The 25,366-nt window shown below is 46.0% G+C and overlaps 2 protein-coding genes across 2 annotated transcripts in view; both read left to right on the top strand.

The window, feature by feature from the left end:
* LOC147608778 (ras-related protein RABB1c) overlaps nt 1-25,366 on the top strand; it is a 38,607-nt gene that overhangs the window by 6,641 nt on the left and 6,600 nt on the right. The gene's annotated exons all lie outside the window — the stretch shown is intronic.
* On the top strand, nt 15,383-22,311 carry LOC147608779 (uncharacterized). Its single transcript, XM_086788571.1, has one exon. The coding sequence runs from the start codon at nt 16,878-16,880 to the stop codon at nt 21,987-21,989; it is 5,112 nt and encodes a 1,703-aa protein (XP_086644697.1). The 5' UTR covers nt 15,383-16,877; the 3' UTR covers nt 21,990-22,311.

Below are 25,366 nucleotides of genomic sequence, written 5' to 3'. Positions count from 1 at the left end.
TCTCTATGTCTAGAGAAGATGCAAAACATTTTCTTTTTTGGTTGGAGTATGAAAAGTTTTTCCATACGTGACCATACGCATACGGGTATGGAAGTATGGAATATTTTCCATACGAGTATGAAAAAAACTATGCTTGTAATGAACAGCTCACGTTTTTTTTTCCCAGAAAGAGACTTCTATCAAGTATGAGAAAAACATACAACAATCACAGCTATAAGCCGGAAGAGAATAGAATCACCCCAATATGTAAGGTGATTTCAATCACTGAGGAGTATCATGATGCCATGTAAGACCTGTGGTATTAGAGGAAAAGAAGATGCCATGGTCCCATTCCCGCATAAATATCACACGCTTCGCCTGCGCAGAATGAGAGGACTCCTGAATGCGAGCCCAAGTAGCCATAAGAGTGTGGATAATATCACCCCATATAGTACTAATGCACTGAGACCCAAAAATCTGGACACCCTCAATAGCCTCCGTGCATCTAGCTCTCCAGATCTGCCATGCTGTAATACTGGCAATAATCTCCCAACTGGTGTCAATCCTCTGTCTAGGGGGTGTATAATCAAGGTGAGGAACATCCTGCAATAGACATGCTGGGCAATACCTCTACGAATGAAAAAAACAGAATTTGTACCATTGCCCTTATAAAAAAGTTGTGGACCGGACTGGGAGAGCCAAGCAACTGCCCCCCAAGTCACATGCATGGCTCGGCCACTCAATTTGCCCATAAGTTGGGCTACAAGACCCCACTACATTGAAAACTGATCTCCACTGATTGGTAGGGAGACCACCATGTAAGAATAACCAAAAGAAATGAGAGATTTGGCTTCTTCTGTATGAGTGCCAAAGTCTATGCCAATATCTGCGCTATATCACTGGAGAAATATCATAGCTCTCCCAATGAGGCCCGAGAGTAGGGATCCTATGCATCTGTCGAGTGAGGAGAAGCTTGGCATTCCAAACAGTGAAACTGAAAAAAGGAAGGCTTTTCAAAGGATAGAAGGCATCAATCCACTCCCACTCTCCTGGATCCCACTGAAGATATCTGATAGGACTGCCACCGTATAGCCACAAACACCAAGAGCCATGAGTCACTATCTGAGGAGAAGGGTCAATGAACCAGTGCTTCCCCGAGCGACCAACAATCCTCACTGGACTAAGCCTAGTGTTTGGTATGATCTCCTTCATACTACATCTCCTCAATCTCCCACCAGGCCTGATAGAATACATGAGGAAATCTGTATCCTCCTGGCCTGGCAGAGCAATGACCTGCAGAGGTATGCCTATCCTCGAAAAAACTCCCAGCCAACTCGGATGATAGTCTCCGTGAAAGGTCCCAGAAAGCCACTCATGCGGAATAGCTGCATCAATCTGATCAATACGAATGTGAGAGCCCCTAAGATGCTAAGTGGATGCAACTCTCCGATCCTCCGGAAGACTCTTAAAGGTCTTCCAAGCAAGAACTGTGTATGCGCATCTCTCCCATCCTGACCATTGCATATAATGAGATGCACCAAGTGGCCGACCAGCCTCATCCCTAATGAACTCGTTCCACATAATAGGTTGTCGATCAGCCTCGTCCAAAGACCTAGGAAGCCTTTGTTGCAAAAAATATCTCATGCTTCTCCATGCTCTGACAATGGCTGCAATAAGAGGGGAAGATGGTGCCCTAATATCAGCCTCTGTGAACAAAAAACGTGTGTTGGGCATCCAGTCTCTCCCGACCCTGGGTGTACATCTAGAAATCTGAGACAAGAAAAAATCCTTCCAAGGCTAAGTGCCTGGTAGGAAACCTCTGACCACAAGTTTGCAAAGCAACGCTCTGCATTGCACATCCGGATTGATAATATTCAAGCCCCCCTCTCTTTTGGGGTGAATAACTGTGAGCCAAGCTACCCTGGCACGAGTGTCTGAGGTGCTATCCAAGCCCGACCAGAGAAAATTGTGGATCAATCTCCGCAATTGGCCAACGCACGCACGAGAGAAGCACCAACAAGAGGCAATAAACCAAGTTGAGGCAAGCAAAACCTGATTAGCCACCAAAGCTCTGGAGGCTAAATCTAATCTCCTGGAGCTCCAATGGAGGAGCTTCTTCCGGATACTCATAAGTACCGGAGCAAACTGCCACGCAGGAGAAATATCAATCCCAACTTGGCATCCCAAATATCTAGGAGTACATCCTCTGCTGATCCGAGTAAAACCAAGCTTTGCACCCCAATCAACTCTTGGTGAATCACTAACCCAAAAACCAATAGATTTGTGCCAATTAATGAGTGCCCCTGCTACCAAACAGAACTCCTCTAGTGCTACCCGGAAGGAACATAAGCATATATGTGAAGCCTCCAAAAACAGGGCTGTGTCATCAGCTAACTCAGAGTCAACCAACTCCTCATGACTACGAAGAGGCAACCTCAATCGTGAAATACCAGCAGTGGAGCGGAGAAAGATGCTCATGGCCTCTGCAACTATGATATATAATAAAGGGGCTAATGGGCAGCCTTGTCTTACTGAGCGAGAAATCTGAAACCGCTCTCCTCTATCACCGCAAGCAAGAACTCTACTGTGGGCATCACGATACATGCATGAAACTCCCACTCCCTTGATCCATCTCTGAGAGAAGCCCATACGACTAAGAGTACTCTCAAGAAAGTCCCAATCCACTCTATTATAGGCCTTCTCAAAATCCAAGAGCAGAATGGCTAAGGACTGATTGCTCGCTTTAGCCCATTCGACGGCCTCCCAAAACGAGAAAATGTTATCAAAGATGCTCCTGCCGTGTAAAAACCATTCTGGGTATCATGAATAACATCCTGCAAAATTGGCTACAATCTGATGCTCACTACCTTAGCAAGAATCTTATAGACAGTCCTAGGTAAGGTGATAGGTCTCCATTGGCCAATCAATGTCTTATCCCCGCTCTTAGGAATAAGATAAATAAGCCCCTCAGTGAGAGAAGAAGGCATAGAACCTATGTCCCACATCTCCTGCAAAGCCGATGTTATCTCAGCCCCAATCTCATCCCAAAAAGTAGTGAAAAAAAACAGGGAGAGGCCATCCTCCCCTGGACACTTACCATGAGGTAAGGCATGAAGAGCATGACTGAATTCCTGCATAGAAAAAAGGGCATCCAGAGCGGCACACAGCTCCTCGGTGATCAAATGTGGCAATGCATTCCAAACCTTCCTCTGTGCCTTGTGTCTCAGATCAGAATGCAGCTCAGCACGAAGAAGAGCACATGTCCGGCCACAACATATTACACTCTAGCTCGCCAATCTGCTTGCCCCTAGCGTGCACATGACAGCCAGTGAGGTGACAGTTAGCCATTGCAACTTTATCCTTATCCAACCTATGTATTGTGCAAAAAAAAATCTTCAAATTAATGAATCCATGAATGCTAAGTGTCACCATTTGGCCACCCAATTGGTCCACCCGTGATTTCTTATCATGTATGCACATTGGACTGGTGTCCATGGCAGTTGTATATGCCGGGGATTGATGCCACTCATGTGATACTATGGACTTGGCTTTCCGTTGGGACTTGTGTCTTCGTGTACATGCCCGGACATGCTTGGTGCATTGGTGTTCCATTGGGTTTGGTACCTCGTGTACTTGCCTGGAGCACGTCTATTTTGGTATAGTCTCATGAATGGGGATTGCCCATACCAATGCTGCATTGCATAGCATCTTTACGTGCTTGCTTGCAATTGAAATTACATGCTGTTTTTATGCTTGCTTGACCAATGTGTAGTTCCGAGTAAGGGGACGCCCGCCCGTGAACCGTGCGTGTGAAACTGTCTGCTGACATGGTTATGTGGCATGTGACAAGTGGTAAGTATTGGTCATAAACCTAGCCTTAGGAGTTAGCACTAATTTATAAGTGAGTGTGTACACACTTCATTAAGTTTTGGGCAACCAAAACTCACTTATAAATTATGACTAGCCCGGTTTTCACACACACTGATGTCCCGAGGGGATATAACCCAATGTCCACCGCCTAGACCTTATCCCCTTTGTACAAAGGGAGTAACCAGCCATGTGTCCACTCTAGCTTGCTCCACAAAGCACCTGCTTGCCACCTACACTGGACAACTCACTACCTCTCTCCTCCTCCTCTCTCTAGAGATTGGCACCTCCTTCATGAGGGCTGTTGGGCTGCATTTTCTGCACATTCTCCTTCCCAACTCCATTTCCAAGCTTGCTAAAGTGATTTTCAAGTTTCCAAGAGTGATTCCGGATGCTAATCACTCTCCTATACAGTCCCAATGACTGAAATTCAGCAAAACAGCTGACTTTACTGCTGTAATTTCTGGTCTTTTTACTTAAAACCCTAATTTCAGCCCTCCTTTCTCAAGCTGAACCATAGGGGAAGCTTTCCCAAAGTTCCCTTCATCCTCTTGAAGACTTTTGTCGCGAAGAATTGTGACAAATCGAAGATCTCTTCACTCCAAGGACTTCCATCGCGAAGACTTCTGCTGTCATCGACTCTACTTGCCATTGGTAAGCTTTAATGCTTAAATATGGAAGCAAGTAGCAGGAGGAAGTAACCGGATTACAAGATCACATACACTGTGTAGTGTTCTCTTGTCCTACGTGCTCTCTTACAGATTGTTGCTACCATGTGTTGGTGGAACAATAGAGGGCAGATGGTAGGGAACACGGGCACTAGAGAGGGTAGTGTGGATTGCAAGTCTACAACGACAACCACTTGTTTGCAATACTGTATTCATATGCATTGGTATGGAAATCTGGTCAGAAATGCCCATGACACTATGTACTTGATTCTCCCAAGATCAATATACTTTATTTGAGGGAGGGGTCGGCCGTTCCGCTCATTGTGGGTCTCTTGTCAATTCAGTAATTTACTTCTTGTATTTGAGCAAGTGTCCATAAAATCTTAGTGTATTTAAGTGTATTGAGTAGCATTGTGTTCAACCAAGCTACATTGGTATCAGAGCATACGGTTCTCTTTCACTTCTATCGTGAGAGACGATCACCGTGAACACTAGCTATCTTTACACTTAGAACATTATGGACAGCCATACAATGAATGTTGGAGATGCTAACACAAGAGGTAGGGACAATGAAATGCATGCTTCCAATGCTTTACAGGATGAGCAAACTCATATGGTGCACAATAGGGAACATGAATATGTGGAACAGCTGTCCGGTGGCAAAGAGAAGATGCAGGAAGAAGAGTCCATAGTCTTGAGGGCTGAACTTACTCGTATGCAGGCTCTTCTCCATGCACAACAAGAAGAATTGAACCTCTACCGCCACGAGGATCCATTGGTACATAACCGTTTGAAGGCCAAGAAAGCTGAATCTTATATGGATCATGCAATGGCAATGATTGCTCAAGAGTTGCACATGCAACCGAGGGATGCAGCACGTGCATACTTGGCTCGTACCGAGGATGCCTATGAAGAAAAGGTAACCATCCCACATGTCTTGGAATCCCCACAGGTGCCCGAACAAGAACTTATGTCTAAGAGGATGAATCTCCATGCTATGGGAGAGGAACAATCAGTGACTTCACGCCATGCAGGAATACCTCATGTAGCCCGTGAAGGATACAATGTTTATGGCAGTGGTCAAAATGTATGTCAAATGCCATTGCCGGCTGAAAATTTGCATGCGCAACACATGCATCATGGGTTGTAATTTTCTGTTGGTGTAGGTATTCCGCGTATCTCTCATGCCACTCATGCCTTCGAGTGTGCTCGTGAGGGAGAAGCTATGGCTGAAAATGTATCAATGCATGTTGAGGGGCCAGGCATGCCTCATGCTTACAGGGCACATGTATCTATGCCTTATGCATCACCTTTTGCAGGGGGTGTCCCAATGGACAAACATGGGAGAAAGCATGTTGAGATGCAGGCACATGCATCAAAGTCTCATGACTTCAAAGCCGGAGACAAATCTGTGAAGTTTGACACATATCATGGGGAATATGATGCATCAAAGGCACTTGCTTTTATTGCCTAGTTTGATATTGCTTTCAATGATGAGGATTTCACTCAGAAATCCATGGTCCGGCATGTAAGCATGTTTATGAAAGGCACTGTTGCCCATTGGTGGCTCACGGAGAAGCTCTCACCACCGAATCCTGTTAGATCATGGGAAGAGTTCAATAGATTCCGTTGGACACCCACACGCGAAATAGCACAACTTAATATCACAATTTGAAATGGACAACTTAATAACAATTGAAATTTGAAATGAAATGAAATGAAATAGATGGACACCAGCACTGGGGCCGGAACGGGCCGACCCCCCCCTCAATATATGATATATTATTGGGAGTATTTAACAAATACAATGCTCTATGGGTTCAAAGAACCAGATGATGTCCATGTACAAATGAATACAGTACCAAAACAAGAGGTTCGAAGTAGAGCGACCACTTGAGTGGTCCAGTCTCTACGGTCCTGTGCCTTCACTGGACTCCGCGGAGAGCACCCCACTGGTGTTCCAGGACCATGCACAAACAGGCGCTCTTCCGATCTTGGCACCTTTGGACCGCGGTTCTCCAAAAGCTGGGACTACCCGGCACCGAACGGGTGTTAGCCGTAGAGAGAATCCCTTATCAGATTTACCACAAAGTTCTTTATTTAAATCTGAAATTCACTTACTTTTAGATTGCTGATGGAAGACCAATACCCAAGGTGTCTGTGTGCACCTACTTGAGAGGGACACCAAGGTGCAGCAGCATGTCGAGAGGAATAACTGCCTGGGGAAAAGTATAGCCTCCTGAAGAAAGGAGATGCCGCCTATGTAAAGGAGGCACAACCGCCTATAAAGGAAAACAACCACCCACTGTGTAGGACACAGCCACCTTCTGTGGAAGAGGAGTCGCCTGGCTGTAGGAGCACAGCCGCCAACTGAAGGAACAGCAGCCACGCACAGAAGGTACAGCCGCCCGAGGGAGAATAAGCAGGAGCCGCTTGTATGCAGGGTACAGCCGTCGCCTGCTGAGTAGGAGAAGTACACACAATGGAGGAGCAGCCTGTGTGGTCGCCTGGCTGCAGTGGAGAAGAGGCAGCCGTTTGCTGGAGGGGACAACCACCTACTGGTGGAGGCGGCGCAGCCTATGCAGCCTGTGTAGCCTGCTGATGATGGCACATAGTCGCCTGTAAAAGAGGCAGCACAGCCTGTGCAGAACAGTCACCGCTGCCTGTGTGCAGGGCTCAGCCGCCGCCTATGTGCAGAAACGCCGAATGAAATGGAGGCGCCTGGCTGCAGCCTGATAGGAGCAGGAGCGTAGCCTTCTGGAGGTGGCAGCTGCTTGCTGAGTAGGCAGCGCAGTCTGCTGAAGATGGCAGCCGCCTGCTGAAGGAACAGCAGCCTGTGCCGCATGTATGGGAAAGCACATAGCCGCCTGTGGAGTTGCAGTAGCCTGAGAGCCACGAGAAGGAGCAGCCTGAGGGTTGAAGCGCACAGCCTGAAGCGGAGGAGATGATCGCCGCTTTTTCTCTACGATAGAGGTGGTGGCTCCTTTTTGTAAAGGTTGGAGTGGAGTAAACGATTAGAGTTGGCTGGCTCCCCACGTTTGCATGTGGGCGGCCAGCTTCATGGTGGTGTGGGTAGGTGACCATGCACCCACCCCCACACACACAAAGGTTAAGTGTGGCTCCCCACCTTGGCCCCTATGTGGGTGCCCATAGTGGGTGCCCACTTTTAAGTGTATGTGAACATACAACCTTATAAAACAAAAGGTTAGAAAATAAAGTATTAAACCAACATGTGCAATACACTTACCACCTGTTCACATGCAACAAAACTTGTCAGAAGACAGAGCAAACTTCACAACTCACTGGCAGGCGTCCCTGCTCAGTAAGTGACACGTCAAGTAGGCAAACACAAAAATACAAGTCATGCGAAAACAGTTTAAAACATGCAAAACATGAATGCATGTGCAAACAGTATCATGGACATATCTCCCGTTCATGGAACAAGTACAAAAAATCTGTCGGGCACAAAAAGGCACGACGTAAAACATAAATCCTGGTCTTCCTATGGAGTGACAGTCCCATAGGTAAGACACAGTTCCAGGCACGAGCCTCCCTATGGAGTGACAGTCCCATAGGCAAGACACGGCATGAATACTGGCTCTTCCATGGCGTGACAATCCGATGGATAGAACACAGTCCAGGTCATACACGGGTGGCACCAGTCTGGCTCTCGTCCATATGACACCTTCCTGCTAACACACGGGTGGCACCAATCTGGCTCCCGTCCATGTCAAGCAAAAATACTCGCCTCTTCTTATGAGACACTGGCCTGGCCTCAAGTGAACGAGACACAAAAACTGGAGATGGACCAAATGGTCGGCCAATTGGTGACACATGCTCAATTCTTGCCTCCCAATGCATTGAATGAGATAACAATGAAGTGGGATTGGGTGAAGCAAAATGAGGGGGAATTGGTAAATGCATATGTACAAAAGTTTTGGAAAGTGCTTTTGGAGGTGTCTCCATTTATGCATGTCACCGAGGCAGAAAGGAAGAGAGGGTTTCAATCAGGATTGCAACCCGTGTACAAAGCGGAACTACAAATGTATCCTGGTCATACCTTACACCAACTAATAGCAACCGCCACCGCCACCGAGCAATTGGAACTCAAATTGAGTCGATCCAATAAGGCTAAACCCTCATTTCAAGGCAAAGAGAGGGCTGTCCAAAACCTGCAAAATGATGGACAGCCACCTAAAAAGGACCAAAATCAAGATAAAATTGGTCCAAAGGCTGAAAATAACACTACCAAGAAGCGTCCCTTCAAATTGAGAGACTATGGTCTCACTCCGGAGCAGAAAAAGCAATATATGAGTGTGGAGAAATGCTTTACCTGTGGTAGCACCGAGCATATTGCTAAGGCATGCCCGAACAAGAAGAAGCGTGATAATGCAAATGCATCAAAGCCTAATGTGCATATGGTTCCGGATGTACAGGGCAACACTTCACATGATAGCAAAGACAGGGTTGTATGTAAAGCTTGGGGATAGCTCAAGGATCAGCCCTCTTTGTTCATGTTTGATGATTGTGCATCTGAAAATTTCATATCCACACAGATGGCAGTTGCTTTGGGTATTGAAGTGGAGGACATGGGTCCGCAAATTGAGGCAGGGGCTGCCTTTGTTGGTAGAGAAGTGCAGGTCATGCCTATTTTTGGCAAGTTGTGCATACACATTCAAGGCTATGTGGATCATGAGGATTTTCTTGTGGCGCCTTTGAATGCCTGTGATGTATTGCTTGGAAAGCCCTGGCATACACGTATTGATCCGTGCAAGGCTTACAAGACCAACAGGATCACCTTCATGTACAAATTAAGAAAGTAATGAAAAAGAGTGTTTTTGCATACTTGATTTTTGTACGAGATCATGTTGAGGAAAATAATGTACATGTAAACACTCTTAGTAATGATAGGCTGAAATTTTTGCAAGAGCACAATGATTGTTTTGCTGATGAGTTACCAAATGAGTTGCCACCCATACGATTGGAAGATCATCGCATTGATCTTGTGTCGGGTAGCTCACCGCCTAATAGGCCAGCCTATCGTGTAAGTGCATCCCAAAAAGAGGAGATTATGAAGCAGGTGAATGAGCTTCTTGAGAAGGGTTTGGTTCAGCCAAGCTCTTCCCCATATTGTTCACCCGTTCTCTTGGTTCAAAAGAAGGATGGATCCTTTCGTATGTGTGGATTATAGAGCTTTGAATAAGCTTACCATCAAGAATGAGTTTCCGATTCCACGCATAGACGACATCCTTGACAAGTTGGATGGATCGGCATGCTTTAGCCGAATTGATCTCAAGAGTGGATATCATCAAGTGCGTGTAGTGCCTGAGGATGTACACAAAATTGCTTTCAGGACAGCATTGATCTCAAGAGTGGATATCATCAAGTGCGTGTAGTGCCTGAGGATGTACACAAACCTGCTTTCAAGACAGCATTTGGGCTTTATGAGCATCTTGTTATGCCTTTTGGTCTTACAAATGCCCCGGGTACATTCAATAGAATGATGGATCGCATATTCTGTGGGTACAGGAAATTTACAGGTGTCTTCTTTAATGACATCCTAGTCTTCTCGAAGACCGAAGAAGAGCATAGAGCTCATTTGGTCATTGTTTTTGAAGAACTTCGTAAGCATAAACTCTTCATAAATGCAAAGAAGAGTGAGTTCTTCTTGTCAGAGATACATTATCTTGGGTATATTGTGTCCAAAGATGGAGTGCGGTGTTAGAAGTCATCTCTTGTCTTTCTGTTGACACCAGGGCCTTTGTTGTGGGTGTGCCCACCCTTGTAGGTGTTTTCTCATTTTTCCTCGCTTTTTTCAATTTTTCTGTGGCTTGGGTGGCACTTCTGTGGTGGCAGGAGATCTTGGTAGGTGGCCGACTGTACCTGCAGTACCTAATCTCAGCTTTGGTGCTGGCCGATTGTGGTACAGGTTGTGGACACCCTGGCATTGCTGGCCGACTGGGTGTCTATGGGCTGGTTGTGGAGATCTAGGCCTGTCGGCTGCCTATGAGCAGGCCGACTGTAGTGTTGGGGCCATATAAAATGGCCCCATAGTCCCCTTGTCAAGTTGTATCATTTCCGGAATCTTCCTTGTGTATATAGAGCAGAGTTACATTGTATATAGAGCAGAGTTCACACCTCTATCTCTCTCTCTCTCTCTTGTGATGTTATTTTTTGCATTGTGTTTTGCTCTCGTGTTCCCAGATCTAGTCATTGGTATCAGAGCCTAGGCTCTAGATAGTTCTTGGGATTTGTGTGAGCAAGAGGGGGAGTGTTGTGTTGCTGATTGGTGGACTGTTCGGGAAGAGGAGAAGCAAGAGGACGGCGGGCTGATTTGCTGGACAGCCACTTGCAGGTGTAAGTTTTTCTTTGTTCCCACGCACCCACCCTTTTTCAGAGTACATCCCCGCAATGGCAGATCTGTCAGATATGGCCGAGAGGCATGTGAAGATCCCTACACTCCCCACGTTCCCGGTGGACCGTCAGTTGGACGGGAACAACTACGGCATATGGAAGGTTATGATGGAATCTGTTCTAGAGTCTTACGACCTCGCTGATCTCATCGTTGTTGGGGTTCCATGGCCGGAAGTAGAGGAAGGGGAGTTACCGTCGATCCGAAAGGACCGGGAGGCACAGGCACAGATGTGGGATCGTGTCAACGCTAGGGTCCGTTCGTTTATCTTCCTCAACTGCAGAGCGCAGGTAATCAATCATGTAAAGCTTATGACGCTGGCCAGAGGTATATGGCAGCATTTGGCCTCTCTTTACAACAGGGTATTGCCCATGAAGAGGATCTCCTTGGAAGTACAGATGCGGGTTATGAGCCCTGCAAAGTTGTTGACGATGCGGGAGCATATTAACAAGCTGCAGGCTCTTCAGCAGGAAGTTCTTCAGGTTGGGAAGGAGATATCGTCAGAGGACATGGCCATAAGGTTGCTGTCGCATTTTCCCTCTCAGTACTCAACATTTTACTCGTCTTTGATTACCAGTGGCAGGCTCAGCACCATCACGTGGAAGGAGCTTGTGCCCATGGTCTTGGACCAGGAGGAACGATTCACGAACCCTCCTCAGGATGGAGGTTCGGAGGCCTTAACTGGCCAACGGTCGAAAGGCTGTAACACGGGCAAAGGGAAGGCTTCATCGAAGAAGTCTTCTGAGAAGAAGTCCGTCGCTAACCGCGAGAAGCTAAAGGCAAAGAGGACCTGTAATGATTGTGGCGAGAAAGGCTACTATTGGAGGCAGTGTCCCAAGCGAAAGAGTGAGAAGGGTGAAGATTTCTCAGCAGCAATCATGAAGACTCTGGCTTTTGTGCACCTGGAGGTGATGGACACCGATGTTTCATTTTCTTCAGGCAGGGAGGAGGTTGGAGGAGTCTCTGCAACGGATACTCGGGAGTGGATTCTAGACAGTGGTGCTTCTAGGCACATGACTCCTTCCCGTTCAGATTTACAGGATCTCTGCAGGTATTCTGGTCACATTCTTACTGGGGATACATCCACTATCCCAGTTCATAGTGAGGGCAGGATGGAGATAGTTCCCGATGGCAGAGGGGGGAAGCATTCCTCCCAGGTGTTGTATGTTCCGTCACTTGGTTTTCATTTGTTGTCAGCAGGTTTGCAAGACTGGCGTACGGGTGGAGTTTGATGAGCATTTTGTTGCTCTCTGGGACAAAGCAACAGGCCAGGTGGTTTGGGAAGGCAGAGTGGAGAATGGAGTTTACGAGCTTTCAGCATTCTCTCTCCCAGGTCCTCAGGTTTATGATGAGTGGCAGTCTGGTAATGGCCACTTAAGTGTGGATACGCTGCAGGTGCAGGCTTTCCGGGACCAGATGGTGGATAGCTTGTCAGTTGATGGCAGCAGTTGGCAAGAACTTTCCAGTACTGATGTTGGTGGTTCTTGTGTTTGTCAGTCAGAGGAAACTGAACAGGTAACTTATGCTCTGATGTCTCGTAGTATTCGGGACAAAGAAACTCTTGTAGATGAGGATGTTCTTTCCACGGGGACCTTTCGGAAAGCTAGGCAGGTGGCAGTTGATTACTTGCAGAAGGAGGTGCATACTCTAGGCTTTGTGGTTCCGGATTCAGAGGGGGTGGTTGACAGGTTTCAGAAGGCCTTGCGTGGTCTTCAGCAGGTGTCCAGGACTTGGCTTTGCACCGTAACCGGTGTTGATCCTTGTGAGCAGTGTGATGCCTCTTTGACTCAGAAGCATAATAGTTCATTGATCTGGTTGATGGACACCAGATTGGACGGGAGCTTCCTGATGAGGCAGTTGAGCTCATGGTTGCAGATGACTCTTTGGGATGCAGGATTGCGTATCCTGTGGTTTTTGCGACATGCGAAGCATCATGGACTCTTTTACACAGAAGGGGGATTGATGGATGGAATCCGACTCCACGGTTGGAGTGACTCAGTTTGGGGAGGAGATCCGGACACGAGGAGATCTACTTCAGGCCCAGGAGCAGTTTTATGGAGCAGTAAGAGGCAGTTATCTTTTGCCTTGTCGTTGACAGAGGCAGAGTACCGGGCTGCTTGTGAGGTGGTGAGGTTGCAGAGGTTGCATTGCAGGATTGGGCTTCCACTGGAGGAACCCATGGTCATCCAGAGGCACTTTGTTCGTGAACAGATCGTTGGATGATGACATCTTGCCAGAATTCTGTTCGACGGAGGACAGTACGGTGGACCTCTTCACGAAGTCACTATCTCAGGATTTGCTCAGGTGGCACCCCAGCTCCCCGTGGTTGGTTTCACAGCTAGGAGCTGAGAGGGGGTGTTAGAAGTCATCTCCTGTCTTTCTGTTGACACCAGGGCCTTTGTTGTGGGTGTGCCTGCTCTTGCAAGTGTTTTCTCATTTTTCCTCACTCCCCGTATTATTTTCCCATTTTTTCTGTGGCTTGGGTGGCACTTCTGTGGTGGCAGGAGATCTTGGTAGGTGGCCGACTGTACGTGCAGTACTTGACTTCAGCTCTGGTGCTGGCCGATTGTGGTACAGGTCGTGGACACCCTGGCATTGCTGGTCGACTGGTCATAATTGGCCTACTGGGTGTCTATGGGCTGGTCATGGAGATCTAGGCCTGTCGGCTGACTATGAGCAGGCCGACTGCAGTGTTGGGGCCATATAAAATGGCCCCATAGTCCCCTTGTCAAGTTGTATCATTTCCGGGATCTTCCTTGTGTATATAGAGCAGAGTTACACGCCTCTATCTCTCTCTCTCTCTTGTGTTGTTATTTTTTGCATTGCGTTTTGCTCTTGTGTTCCTAGATCTGGTCATTATCTCCGCTGCGTATTCTGACATGTGGCTGGATCCTGCAAAGATTGATGCAATTCGGAATTGGCCCGAATTGAGTTCGGTGCATGAGATCCATAGTTTTCTTGGATTATGCTCTTGCTATCGCAGGTTCATGGATTGCTTCTTCTTTGCATGATTTGACAAAGAAGAAGGCCGTGTTCAAATGGTAGAGAGGGATGCATTCCTCAAATTGAAAGATACAACTACTCATGGTCTAGTGTTGATCATTCCGGATTTGCAAAAGCCTTTTTGTGTGGAATGTGATGCATTTGGAAATTGCATAGGAGCTGTCCTTAATCAAGAGGGACATGCCGTGGCTTATGAGAGCCGTAGATTGCATGATGCAGAGTTATCTCTTGGCATTTATGAGAAAGAGCTCTTGGCTGTAATTCATGCACTTACTATATGGGAACATTACCTTCTTGGGGTTGATTTCACTGTTGTGAAGACAGATCACTAGAGTTTGAGGTATTTTCTTACCCAAACTAAGTTGTGAGAGAAGCATACGAGGATGGCCAATTTCCTCTCTATGTTTCATTTTCAAATCTTGCACACCCCGGGAAAGAAGAATGTAGTGGCCGATGCATTGTCACGAAAGTCGTATGTAGCAGCTTTCTCGGTTGCCTCTCATGGGGACTTGTCTACCATGCGTGATTTGTATCATGCGGATGCTGCTTTTGCCACTATTTGGGTTGATTTGATGGCTGGTCATGCACATGTCTCATATGTGATCAAAGAGGGTTATCTCATGAAAGATAATCGCCTATGTGTGATGTCTGACATGAGGCAAAAGGTTTTGGATGAGTGCCATGCTCCTCCATATGCTGGTCATAGAGGCATAATGCCTACTACACACATGATCGAGCGGTATTTCTTTTGGCCAAGTATGCGGAAGGACATAGAGGCACATGTACGTGCATGTATCACTTGTCAAAAGGTGAAATTTGATAGGCAAAAGGCACTAGGTTTGATTTAGCCATTGCCTATTTCCACGCAGCCATGGGAAAGTATTACAATGGATTTCATTATGGACTTGCCACGGACCCAACAGGGTAATGATGCAATTTGGACAATTGTTGTGACATGTGAGGGATTGATCGTAGTAATCACAATCTTAGGCTAACTAAACTTCACTTAATGATGCTTAAGAGATAGACAAATAGTGTCAATGCAATGCAATGCAGCTATATTAGATGAATGGGTTACAATGAGATCTAAATAGATCTATGATGTTGTCCTAGATGAAGATCCTTCTCGGGATGAGAGGGATATGGTGAATGCTGATGATGAGGACTGTTCCTTGCTCCAATGCTGAGGTCCACCCTTCGATGCCGGCTTCCCTCTATGTAGGAGGTAGGAATGATGAACTATGTGCTGAATATGCTGGCTAAACTGCTGATCTGCTTCTCCCTTGCCCGTTGACTTCCCTTGTCTCCTGGGAAGGAAACGCCGAAGAGAAGCTGAGATGCTTGGACTAAACTGATGCGCTTCTATATATATGTGTGAATGATGTTGGTCGGCCAGCTATTAAGCTGTCGGCCAAGTATTTGGACTCCACAACCTGCAATAAATGTAATAAATGCTGTCGGTGTCACGAGCCTGTGGCAATGACTAACTTTGTTTTTGCTTTCTTTATCGGATTGGTTTCCTGTTTAGAAACCCCTTTTGGAATCCAAAATGTCTGCATTGCTCAGTCGGAGTGGACAGCATTAAAGTTCAGTGAGAGAGTCTAAGTTTGGATGGCCTAAGGTTTACAGGCACTGAATATTGACATTAGATTAAGGCTAAGAGAAGGGTGGGTCGAAAGAAGAAGAAGACAGATAAATATCTCTGCTAGAGGGCAGTGCACTTGGAATTTGTCAGTGCTCTAGAGATAGAAGAGCATCCAGAAGATCAGAGGGACGCGATTCTGACATCTCCTAAATTTTAGGGGAACCTGCTATTTTTGGCCTATGTCGGAATTGAAATGTGTTCGCGTCAAAAGGAGGGCAATTAAATGGGGAACAATAGTCCCCAAAGACCTGCAGTGAGCTGATGAGCTGGCCAGGATATTTTTAGGCTGGAAGTCCAAAGCAGGAAATTGCTTATTAAGGTGCCATTTGTCACATTTTACAAAAAAACTTTCCACTCGTGGGAGGCTGAGCACTCGTTTTCTCTCTGTGGGAGCTCATTTGGTGAGTTTGCAGGTGGATTGAAGCAGGTTAAGGGCTATTGAGAGCTGCCTACTCCCTTTGCCTTGATGCAGTGAGCCATACGTGGCTGTAAACCACTCCTCTACTCTCTCAGAATGATTATGCCTGCAAGAGGCTTTCTTATGTGTATGTACAGCTGTGAGGAATTCATGCTTCCTGGCTAAGGCAAGAGCCTCCTTTGATAGGAACAGGCGCGGTTAACCACCGTACCATAGCAGGTACCTGTGGGGGTCATAACCCCACAAAGCAGGTGTCAAATTCAGCAATTTATTGTTGCTGTTTATGACTGTTTTTGGGCTGTTTCGGAGCCCGAGAAGGTACCGGATTGCAATAAGGTCAAGCCAGATGGATTCCAGAGTGAACAGAGGGCCATATGTGTGCAAAACAGAGTAAATTTCAGTGCTGTGCAGAAATTACAGCAAGCTGAATTACTGGTTTTTATGCTCTGTTGAGAGGGTTTCGACGTACTGAAGAGGTCAGAAGTGGTTTGGAATGATTCTGACATATTTTGGGTCAGTTTTGGGACAGTTATGCTGGCGAAATTTTCAGGAATAAGCAGAAAATTCAGCAAACTCAATACCTTGTAAAAATCTCTTTTTCTAAAGAATAAATAAATACCGAAAGGGGCGCCAAGCTTTGGGGCCTATCTGGTGTCGGTGTCAGCTCCTGGGGACATTCTAGTTCACAGGATTTTGTTGTTTTTGCTCTGTGTTTAAGCTAAGGTATTAAGTGACGACATAAACTCGTGAAAGCCGTGTGTATTGAAGAAGATCTACCGCCCAGTCAGTAGTACAGGCCGGTTTCATGGTTCCATTGCCGGGATAAACATCACTTTGTTTTATTGAAGTGAGCCTGGGCCTGCTGGGTAGAAGCACAGAGCACTGATGGCTGACCGACGTGAAGAAGCTAGAGAGGAGTTCTCTTCCTCCCAGGAAAGAAGAGAGGTTCTAGTGGTTTCAGAGGCTGGAGAGCCGTCTAGGCCGTCTCATGCAGTGCCACCTCCTGTCATGCCTATACCACAGGGAGCCAGAGCAGATGAGGATGCTGCTTTCAGAGCTCAGTTGCTAGCAGCAGTGGGTATGTTTTCCCAGGTCATGCAGAATCCACGTTTCTTGGAGTTTCTGCAACCTCCTCAATCTACTCAGCCCATTGGGGCTACAGAGTTAGTGCAAGAACCTGTTGAGGTTCAGACACTCAGTGTACATCCTGCCGACTCACGAGAAAGGGCAAGGCAGCTTGTGGGGTCAGTGGAAAGAGCACCAGTACTTCCTTCTGTTCACGAACAGGTGGCTGAAACGCCAGTTGTGCCGGCTTTTGTTGAGCAGCCCGCCACCTTACAGCAGCCATTAGTTGGCCAGTTTGGACAGGGAAGTCAGTTCCAGGCACCGCCGCAGGTATTTCCACCACCTACCTTGCATCCAGGCTATTTTGGAGGCGGTTCTGTGTTTCAGAGCATGGCTGGTTATGCGCCAGGAACAGTGGATTACCAGCAGAGAACTGTGTTTGGGGGTTCACAGAGTTTTATGCCAAACCCCATGTATGGCAATATTGGCATGCAGCCAGGTTTTCAGGGTGTTCAGAGCAGTTTTGGAATGCCACAGGGCACTTTTGGCATGGCTGCTTTTCAAAATCAGCCACCACCTCTTGTACAGTCAAACCCGTTTGTGGGTGACAGAGGGATGATGATGCCATCGGATAGTGTCCTAATGATGCCAGCACCTACTGTTGATAAACCGAAGCCATACAAAGAAGGTGGAGCAGCTGTACAGTTTGACACTTTTAGAGGCTTTGAAGACAGGACTAAAGCACTTTCCTTCATACAGCAGTTTGATGCTGCCTTTGCTGGAGGGAACTTCACAGAAGTTTCTAAAGTGAGAAAGGCTGCCACTTTTCTGAAAGGCAATGCTAGCCAATGGTGGACCACTTTGTTGATGCAAGGTCAGGCACCGTCCACTTGGGTTGGCTTTAAGCAAGTGTTTGCTGCAGCTTGGTTAACCAATGAGTTTGAGGTTGATGTGATGTCAGCCTGGCACAGTTTGGATGCCTCAAAGTGTAAGGATCTCGAGGATTATAATAAGAAGTTCTGGAAAGCTTTGTTGCCAGTCACTTCTTATAGAATTGTGCCGTTAACTGAGCAGATAGAGAAGTACTGTTGTGGCCTGCCAAAAGAATTGCGCAATTATTGCACAAAGACCAAGGTTACCACATTGACTCAGCTGATTGAGAATGCAAACACAGGGAATGCACTGTTGCTGGGTCAGACTAGTGGTTTTGGGGGCAGCAGCAAAGAGGGCAAATCAGCCAGAATTTCAGCAGCCAAACAGGTTGAAAAGGTTGATGAGCAGGGCCCTCAGAAGACAGGTAAAGCTGGATCAGCAAAGAAGAAATTAGCCAAGGCTTTTTGGCGTCAGTCGAAGAGCAGCAAGCCTCAGTTTAAGCAGAGAACTGAAGAGGAAACACAGGCTTTAAGGACTGAGGGTAAATGCTTTATCTGTGAGAAAGCTGGTCACATATCAAGGTTTTGTCCTGACAAGAAAAGGCCAGCTGACTCAGAAGAGAAAGAAGACAAGAAAGGAAAGAAGGTCACCCCTTCGGCAGGTTTAGTGCCAGATATGCTAGGGGATAGACCTCAGACAGATGCCAGTGAGTTGTGTAGAGCCTGGGGAAAGGTCAGAGATCAGCATGTTCTCATTTTCTTTGACCCTGGGGCAAAGGCAAACTTCATTTCCCCACAGTTGGCTGCACAGTTGGGCATCAGAGCTGATGAGATGGGATACACAGCTGAGGCAGGTTTGGCATGTCCTGGCCATTCAGAGTCTGTGACACCCATCCTTGGAAAGTTACGTCTGCATATACAGTCTTATGTGGATGCAGAAGACTTTTATATCATGCCGCTTGAGGGATGCGATGTATTGCTTGGTATGCCGTGGTTGTACAGAGTGCATGGCATCTTGGATTCCTTCAAGAAGACTGTGACCTTGGAAAGTAGAGGGAAGACTCATGTGCTAGATGTTAAGCTCAAAGGAGAGTCTGTACCTATAATTTCAGCTTCTGCTATTACCTCGGTAATAAAGAATCATCTTTCTGCGTATTTGATATTTGCACGTGATTTGAATGAAGTAAGTGAGTCAAATTTGTCAGTACTTGAGAAAGACAGATCTGAATTTTTGTCACAATTTAGTGATGTCTTTTCTGACTCATTACCGTCTGAGTTACCACCAGAGAGGTCAGAGGATCATGGTATAGATCTGATTCCAGGCAGTAGTCCACCGAATCGACCTCCGTACAGGGTTAGTGCAGCGCAGCAGAAAGAGATTATGAGCCAGGTGAATGAGCTGCTGGAAAAAGGGTTGATACAGCCAAGTTCATCTCCCTTTTGCTCTCCTGTGCTCTTAGTGCAGAAGAAGGATGGCTCATGGCGCATGTGTATAGATTACCGCGCTTTGAATAAGGCCACCATAAAGAACAGGTTCCCTATTCCAAGGATTGATGACATCTTAGACCGCTTGGAAGGCGCGTCTATGTTTAGCAAGATAGATCTGAAAAGTGGCTACCATCAGATCAGGATTAGAACTGAAGATGTGCATAAGACTGCGTTCAGGACGACCTTTGGCCTGTATGAATTCCTTGTGATGCCATTTGGTCTGACGAATGCTCCTGCCACATTTAATCGGATGATGGATCGGATATTCCGACCGTTTAGACAGTTTGTTGGCACCTTCTTTGATGACATGATTGTCTTTTCAAAGTCGGAAGAGGAGCATAGAGACCACTTGTCAGAGGTGTTCAATGAATTACGTAGTCATAGACTGCTTGTGAATGGCAAGAAGAGTAAGTTCTTCTTGGAACAGATTCAGTTCTTGGGGCACATTGTGTCTAAGGATGGGGTCAGAATGGATCCTGCTAAGGTTGAGGCAATCAAGACATGGCCAGCCTTGAAGACTGTGCATGATGTCAGAAGTTTTCTTGGTTTATGCTCTTACTACAGGAGATTTATCAGAAATTTTGCTGAGATTGCTTCACCGTTGCATGCTCTGCAAAAGAAAGACGTCTCTTTCAGATGGACACAGAAAGAGATTTCAGCTTTTGAGCTACTAAAAGAAAAGATGACTTCTAGTCCAGTGATTATATTGCCAGACCTCAGGAAGTCATTTGTTGTCCAGTGTGATGCATGTGGCAGCAGTGTTGGTGCTGTCTTAATGCAAGAAGGAAGGGTAGTGGCATATGAGAGCAGAATATTACAAGGGCCAGAGAAGACTATGCAGGTCTATGAGAAAGAACTGCTGGCTGTAGTTCATGCTCTAGAAAGTTGGAAACACTACCTTTTAGGTGCTGATTTTGTTGTTCAGACAGATCATCAGACTTTACGCTATTTTCTGACTCAGACAAAATTGTCGGAGAAGCATATGAGATGGGCAAACTTTTTGTCTATGTTCCACTTTCAGATTGTGCATGTGGAAGGCAAGAAGAATGTTGTGGCAGATGCTTTATCAAGGAAGCCACAGATTTCAGCAGTGTCTATTCCTTATCATCATGAGTTAGATGACATGAAGGAGCAGTATGCTGTTGATGAGGATTTTGCCCGAGTCTATGATCACATTGTGAATGGACAACCTCATGACCACTATCTTCTCAAAGAGGGTTATATGTTGATGCATGGGAGACTGTGTGTCACTAGGCCACTGAGAGTGAAAGTGATGACAGAGAGTCATTCTCCTCCGTATGCTGGACATCGTGGTATAGATGCTACAGTTAAGGCGGCTGAGACTTTCTTTTACTGGCCTACTTTGAGAAGAGATGTTGAAGATTATGTACGGCAGTGTGTGATTTGCCAGAAGGTCAAGTTTGACAGGCAAAAAGCACCAGGGCTGTTACAGCCATTGCCTATTCCAGAGAAGCCATGGGAAAGCATAGCAATGGACTTTGTGTTTGATCTTCCTAGGACACAGACAGGGAATGATGGAATATGGACCATTATATGTAGGTTCAGTAAGCAGGCTCATTTCATTCCTGTTCGAAAGAAGATTAAGCCAGAGCAGATGGCACGATTGTTTATGTGCAACATTTTCAAGTACCATGGGATGCCACAGTCTGTGATTAGTGACCGTGATCCACGAATGACTAGTCTTTTCTGGAGAGGCATATTTGAGAACATGGGCAGCACGTTGAAGTTTTCTTCTTCGTTTCATCCGCAAACTGATGGGCAGTCTGAAGAGGCAAATTCTACTGTCCTTGATCTGCTAAAGTGTTATGTATCAGAGCAGAAAGCAAAGTGGGAGCAGTATTTGCCATTGGTTGAGTATGCATATAATAATACAGTGCACTCTTCAACTGGCAAAGCACCTTTTGAGATTGTAGAAGGTGGCAAGAAAGTGCCCCCCATTTTGCATACAAAAGATAAGATTTTTGAGGCAGATCAGTTTGTGCAGAATATGGATGAGACATACAAGAAGATTAAGCATGCCCTTGAGAAGACTCAGGCTAAGCAGAAAAGAGCAGCAGATATGCATCGCCGAGAGCTCATGTTTAAAGAGCATGATTGGGTCTTGTTACGCTTTGAAAAGGCACGACTTAAGAAACGTAAGGGCAAGGAAAGCCTGTTTACTAAGCTGAGTATGCGGTATTATGGGCCTTTTCAAGTAACAGAGAAGATCAGCGATGTATGCTATCGGCTGAAATTGCCTGAGCAGTGGAAGATTCACAATGCGTTCCATGTGAGTCTTCTTAGACCCTTTGTGGGTGATGTGCCAGTGGATATGCCACCTCAAGATCAACCTGAAGTTGAAGAACTTGATGAAATTCTTGTTCCAGAACAGATCTTGGCACATAAGGAACGGAAAGTAAAAGGCAAGGCTGCTAGACGCTATTTGGTGAAGTTCAGAAACTATCCACCTTTGGATGCTAAGTGGATGGAAGAGGGTGAACTCGCTGAGTCACCTAATGTATTGGGACTTTACCTTGAGGCATTTAGTCTGCAGCCTACCTTGACCCATTGATTGAGGAACTGTATAGATTGTTATAATACAATTGCTCCATCGATCATGTACAGCTAGTCTATCTTTTGTCTTGTGGATTATTCAGTTAATAGATACATGTAGTCACCAATTTTGGCATATGTTTCAGTACTATGGTTTTGGTTTTGTCAACATGTATTTCTGAATTTAGACTCTACGTGAACTATATTGCAGTGTGACTGAATGTCACTGTTAGTGTTGGGTTCATCGACAGAGCAATGACCATGCTTGTAGTATACATGTCTTAACTTGATGTTGGTTCATCTCGTTAACTGGAAACATGTATACGACGCATGCAAATGAGGACATTTGCGATTTCAAGAGAGGGGTATGTCACGAGCCTGTGGCAATGACTAACTTTGTTTTTGCTTTCTTTATCGGATTGGTTTCCTGTTTAGAAACCCCTTTTGGAATCCAAAATGTCTGCATTGCTCAGTCGGAGTGGACAGCATTAAAGTTCAGTGAGAGAGTCTAAGTTTGGATGGCCTAAGGTTTACAGGCACTGAATATTGACATTAGATTAAGGCTAAGAGAAGGGTGGGTCGAAAGAAGAAGAAGACAGATAAATATCTCTGCTAGAGGGCAGTGCACTTGGAATTTGTCAGTGCTCTAGAGATAGAAGAGCATCCAGAAGATCAGAGGGACGCGATTCTGACATCTCCTAAATTTTAGGGGAACCTGCTATTTTTGGCCTATGTCGGAATTGAAATGTGTTCGCGTCAAAAGGAGGGCAATTAAATGGGGAACAATAGTCCCCAAAGACCTGCAGTGAGCTGATGAGCTGGCCAGGATATTTTTAGGCTGGAAGTCCAAAGCAGGAAATTGCTTATTAAGGTGCCATTTGTCACATTTTACAAAAAAACTTTCCACTCGTGGGAGGCTGAGCACTCGTTTTCTCTCTGTGGGAGCTCATTTGGTGAGTTTGCAGGTGGATTGAAGCAGGTTAAGGGCTATTGAGAGCTGCCTACTCCCTTTGCCTTGATGCAGTGAGCCATACGTGGCTGTAAACCACTCCTCTACTCTCTCAGAATGATTATGCCTGCAAGAGGCTTTCTTATGTGTATGTACAGCTGTGAGGAATTCATGCTTCCTGGCTAAGGCAAGAGCCTCCTTTGATAGGAACAGGCGCGGTTAACCACCGTACCATAGCAGGTACCTGTGGGGGTCATAACCCCACAAAGCAGGTGTCAAATTCAGCAATTTATTGTTGCTGTTTATGACTGTTTTTGGGCTGTTTCGGAGCCCGAGAAGGTACCGGATTGCAATAAGGTCAAGCCAGATGGATTCCAGAGTGAACAGAGGGCCATATGTGTGCAAAACAGAGTAAATTTCAGTGCTGTGCAGAAATTACAGCAAGCTGAATTACTGGTTTTTATGCTCTGTTGAGAGGGTTTCGACGTACTGAAGAGGTCAGAAGTGGTTTGGAATGATTCTGACATATTTTGGGTCAGTTTTGGGACAGTTATGCTGGCGAAATTTTCAGGAATAAGCAGAAAATTCAGCAAACTCAATACCTTGTAAAAATCTCTTTTTCTAAAGAATAAATAAATACCGAAAGGGGCGCCAAGCTTTGGGGCCTATCTGGTGTCGGTGTCAGCTCCTGGGGACATTCTAGTTCACAGGATTTTGTTGTTTTTGCTCTGTGTTTAAGCTAAGGTATTAAGTGACGACATAAACTCGTGAAAGCCGTGTGTATTGAAGAAGATCTACCGCCCAGTCAGTAGTACAGGCCGGTTTCAGTCGGCTACTGTAGAGGTGCTGTCGGCTGATCATAATAGCCCCGACTACATGCCATAAATGCTCTAAATGCCTTTATGTGCTGAAGATGGCTAATATACTGATGTTGGTACTGAAAACAGCCCCAAACATATGTTTGCATATGCTGAAAATGCTTAAATGTCCTGATTAATCCTTGATGATGCCATGCCACTTGTACACCTGATGGGTGTGCACGTGACAATTGTGGACAGGTTTAGCAACCAAGCTCATTTCTTGCTTGTCAAAAAGACCATCAAAGCTAAGCATATGGTTAAAATATATATTGCACAAGTGTTCAAACATCATGGAATGCCGAAGTCCATTGTGGGGGATAGAGATCCCAGGACTACAAGTCTTGTTTGGCGGGCCTTATTTGATAATATGGGCATCAAATTGGACTTCTCATGAGCTTATCACCCTCAAACGGATGGGCAAAGTGAGGCTGCAAATTCAGCCGTGTTGGATCTCTTGAAATGTTATGTGGCGGATCAGAAGTCTTCTTGAAATGTTATGTGGCAGATCAGAAGTCTTCTTGGGAGAAGTACTTACCGCTTGTGGAATTTGCATACAACAACACGGTGCATGCATCTACGGGAAAGGCCCCGTTTGAGATTGTTTATGGTAAGGTGGTTTTCCCACCCATCCTTCGCACAAAGGATGAGATATTTGCAGCTGATGAGTATGTAAGAGACTTGGATATTGCTTTTGCTCAGGTGCGGACAGCCATTGCAAGGTCACAAGACAAGCATAAAAGGACTGCCGACAAGCATAGAAGGCAATTGGATGTTAAAGAGAATGATTGGGTATTGTTGAAATTTGACAAAGCAAGACTTGCAAAGAGGCCTGGCAAAGAGGGTGCATATCCTAAGCTTCCAACTAGGTACTATGGGTCTTTTCGAGTGATCGAGAACATCAATGAAGTGGCTTTCTGATTGGCATTACCTAGTCATTGGCACATACACAATGCTCTTCATGTGAGTCTCCTTCCCAAGTATGTAGGGCCGGAGCCCAGTGAAACGGTCATTGAGGATCCACCAGAAGTGGATGAGCTTGAGGAGATCTTGCAGCCAGATTAGATTGTGTATCACAATAACCGCAAGCTTACTGCAGGCAAGGTTGTGAGGCGTTCTTTACCTTGTGAAGTTTAAGAACTATCTTTCCATTGATGCTAAATGGGTAGATGAAGAGTTCTTCAGAGATTGCCCGCATGTGCTTCAGACATATTTGGATGCTTTTCAGTTGCGGACAACTATTTAGAAGCCAGGGGGGATGTCACCATTTGGCCACCCAATTGGTCCACCCATGCTTTCTTATCATGTATGTACATTGGACTGGTGTCCATGGCAGTTGTATATGCCGGGGATTGATGCCACTCATGTGATACTATGGACTTGGCTTTCCGTTGGGACTTGTGCCTCCGTATACATGCCCGCAAATGCTTGGTGGATTGGTGTTCCATTGGGTCTGGTACCTCGTGTACTTGCCTGGAGCACATCTATTTTGGTATAGTCTCATGAACGGGGATTGTCCATACCAATACTGCATTGTATAGCACTTTATGTGCTTGCTTGCAATTGAAATTGCATGCTGTTTTCATGCTT

This window comes from Cibotium barometz, chromosome 52 (assembly GCF_041138505.1).
Source record: "Cibotium barometz isolate CiBa-2024 chromosome 52, ASM4113850v1, whole genome shotgun sequence".
In the NCBI taxonomy this organism is placed as follows: Eukaryota; Viridiplantae; Streptophyta; class Polypodiopsida; order Cyatheales; family Cibotiaceae; genus Cibotium; species Cibotium barometz.
Note: the sequence above shows the minus strand (reverse complement) of the source record. Positions and strands in the feature narration are given on the sequence as shown.

What these genes read in the sequence shown, in the direction of transcription:
- LOC147608779 (XM_086788571.1), top strand. Translation starts at nt 16,878, where the DNA reads ATGGCTGACCGACGTGAAGAAGCTAGAGAGGAGTTCTCTTCCTCCCAG.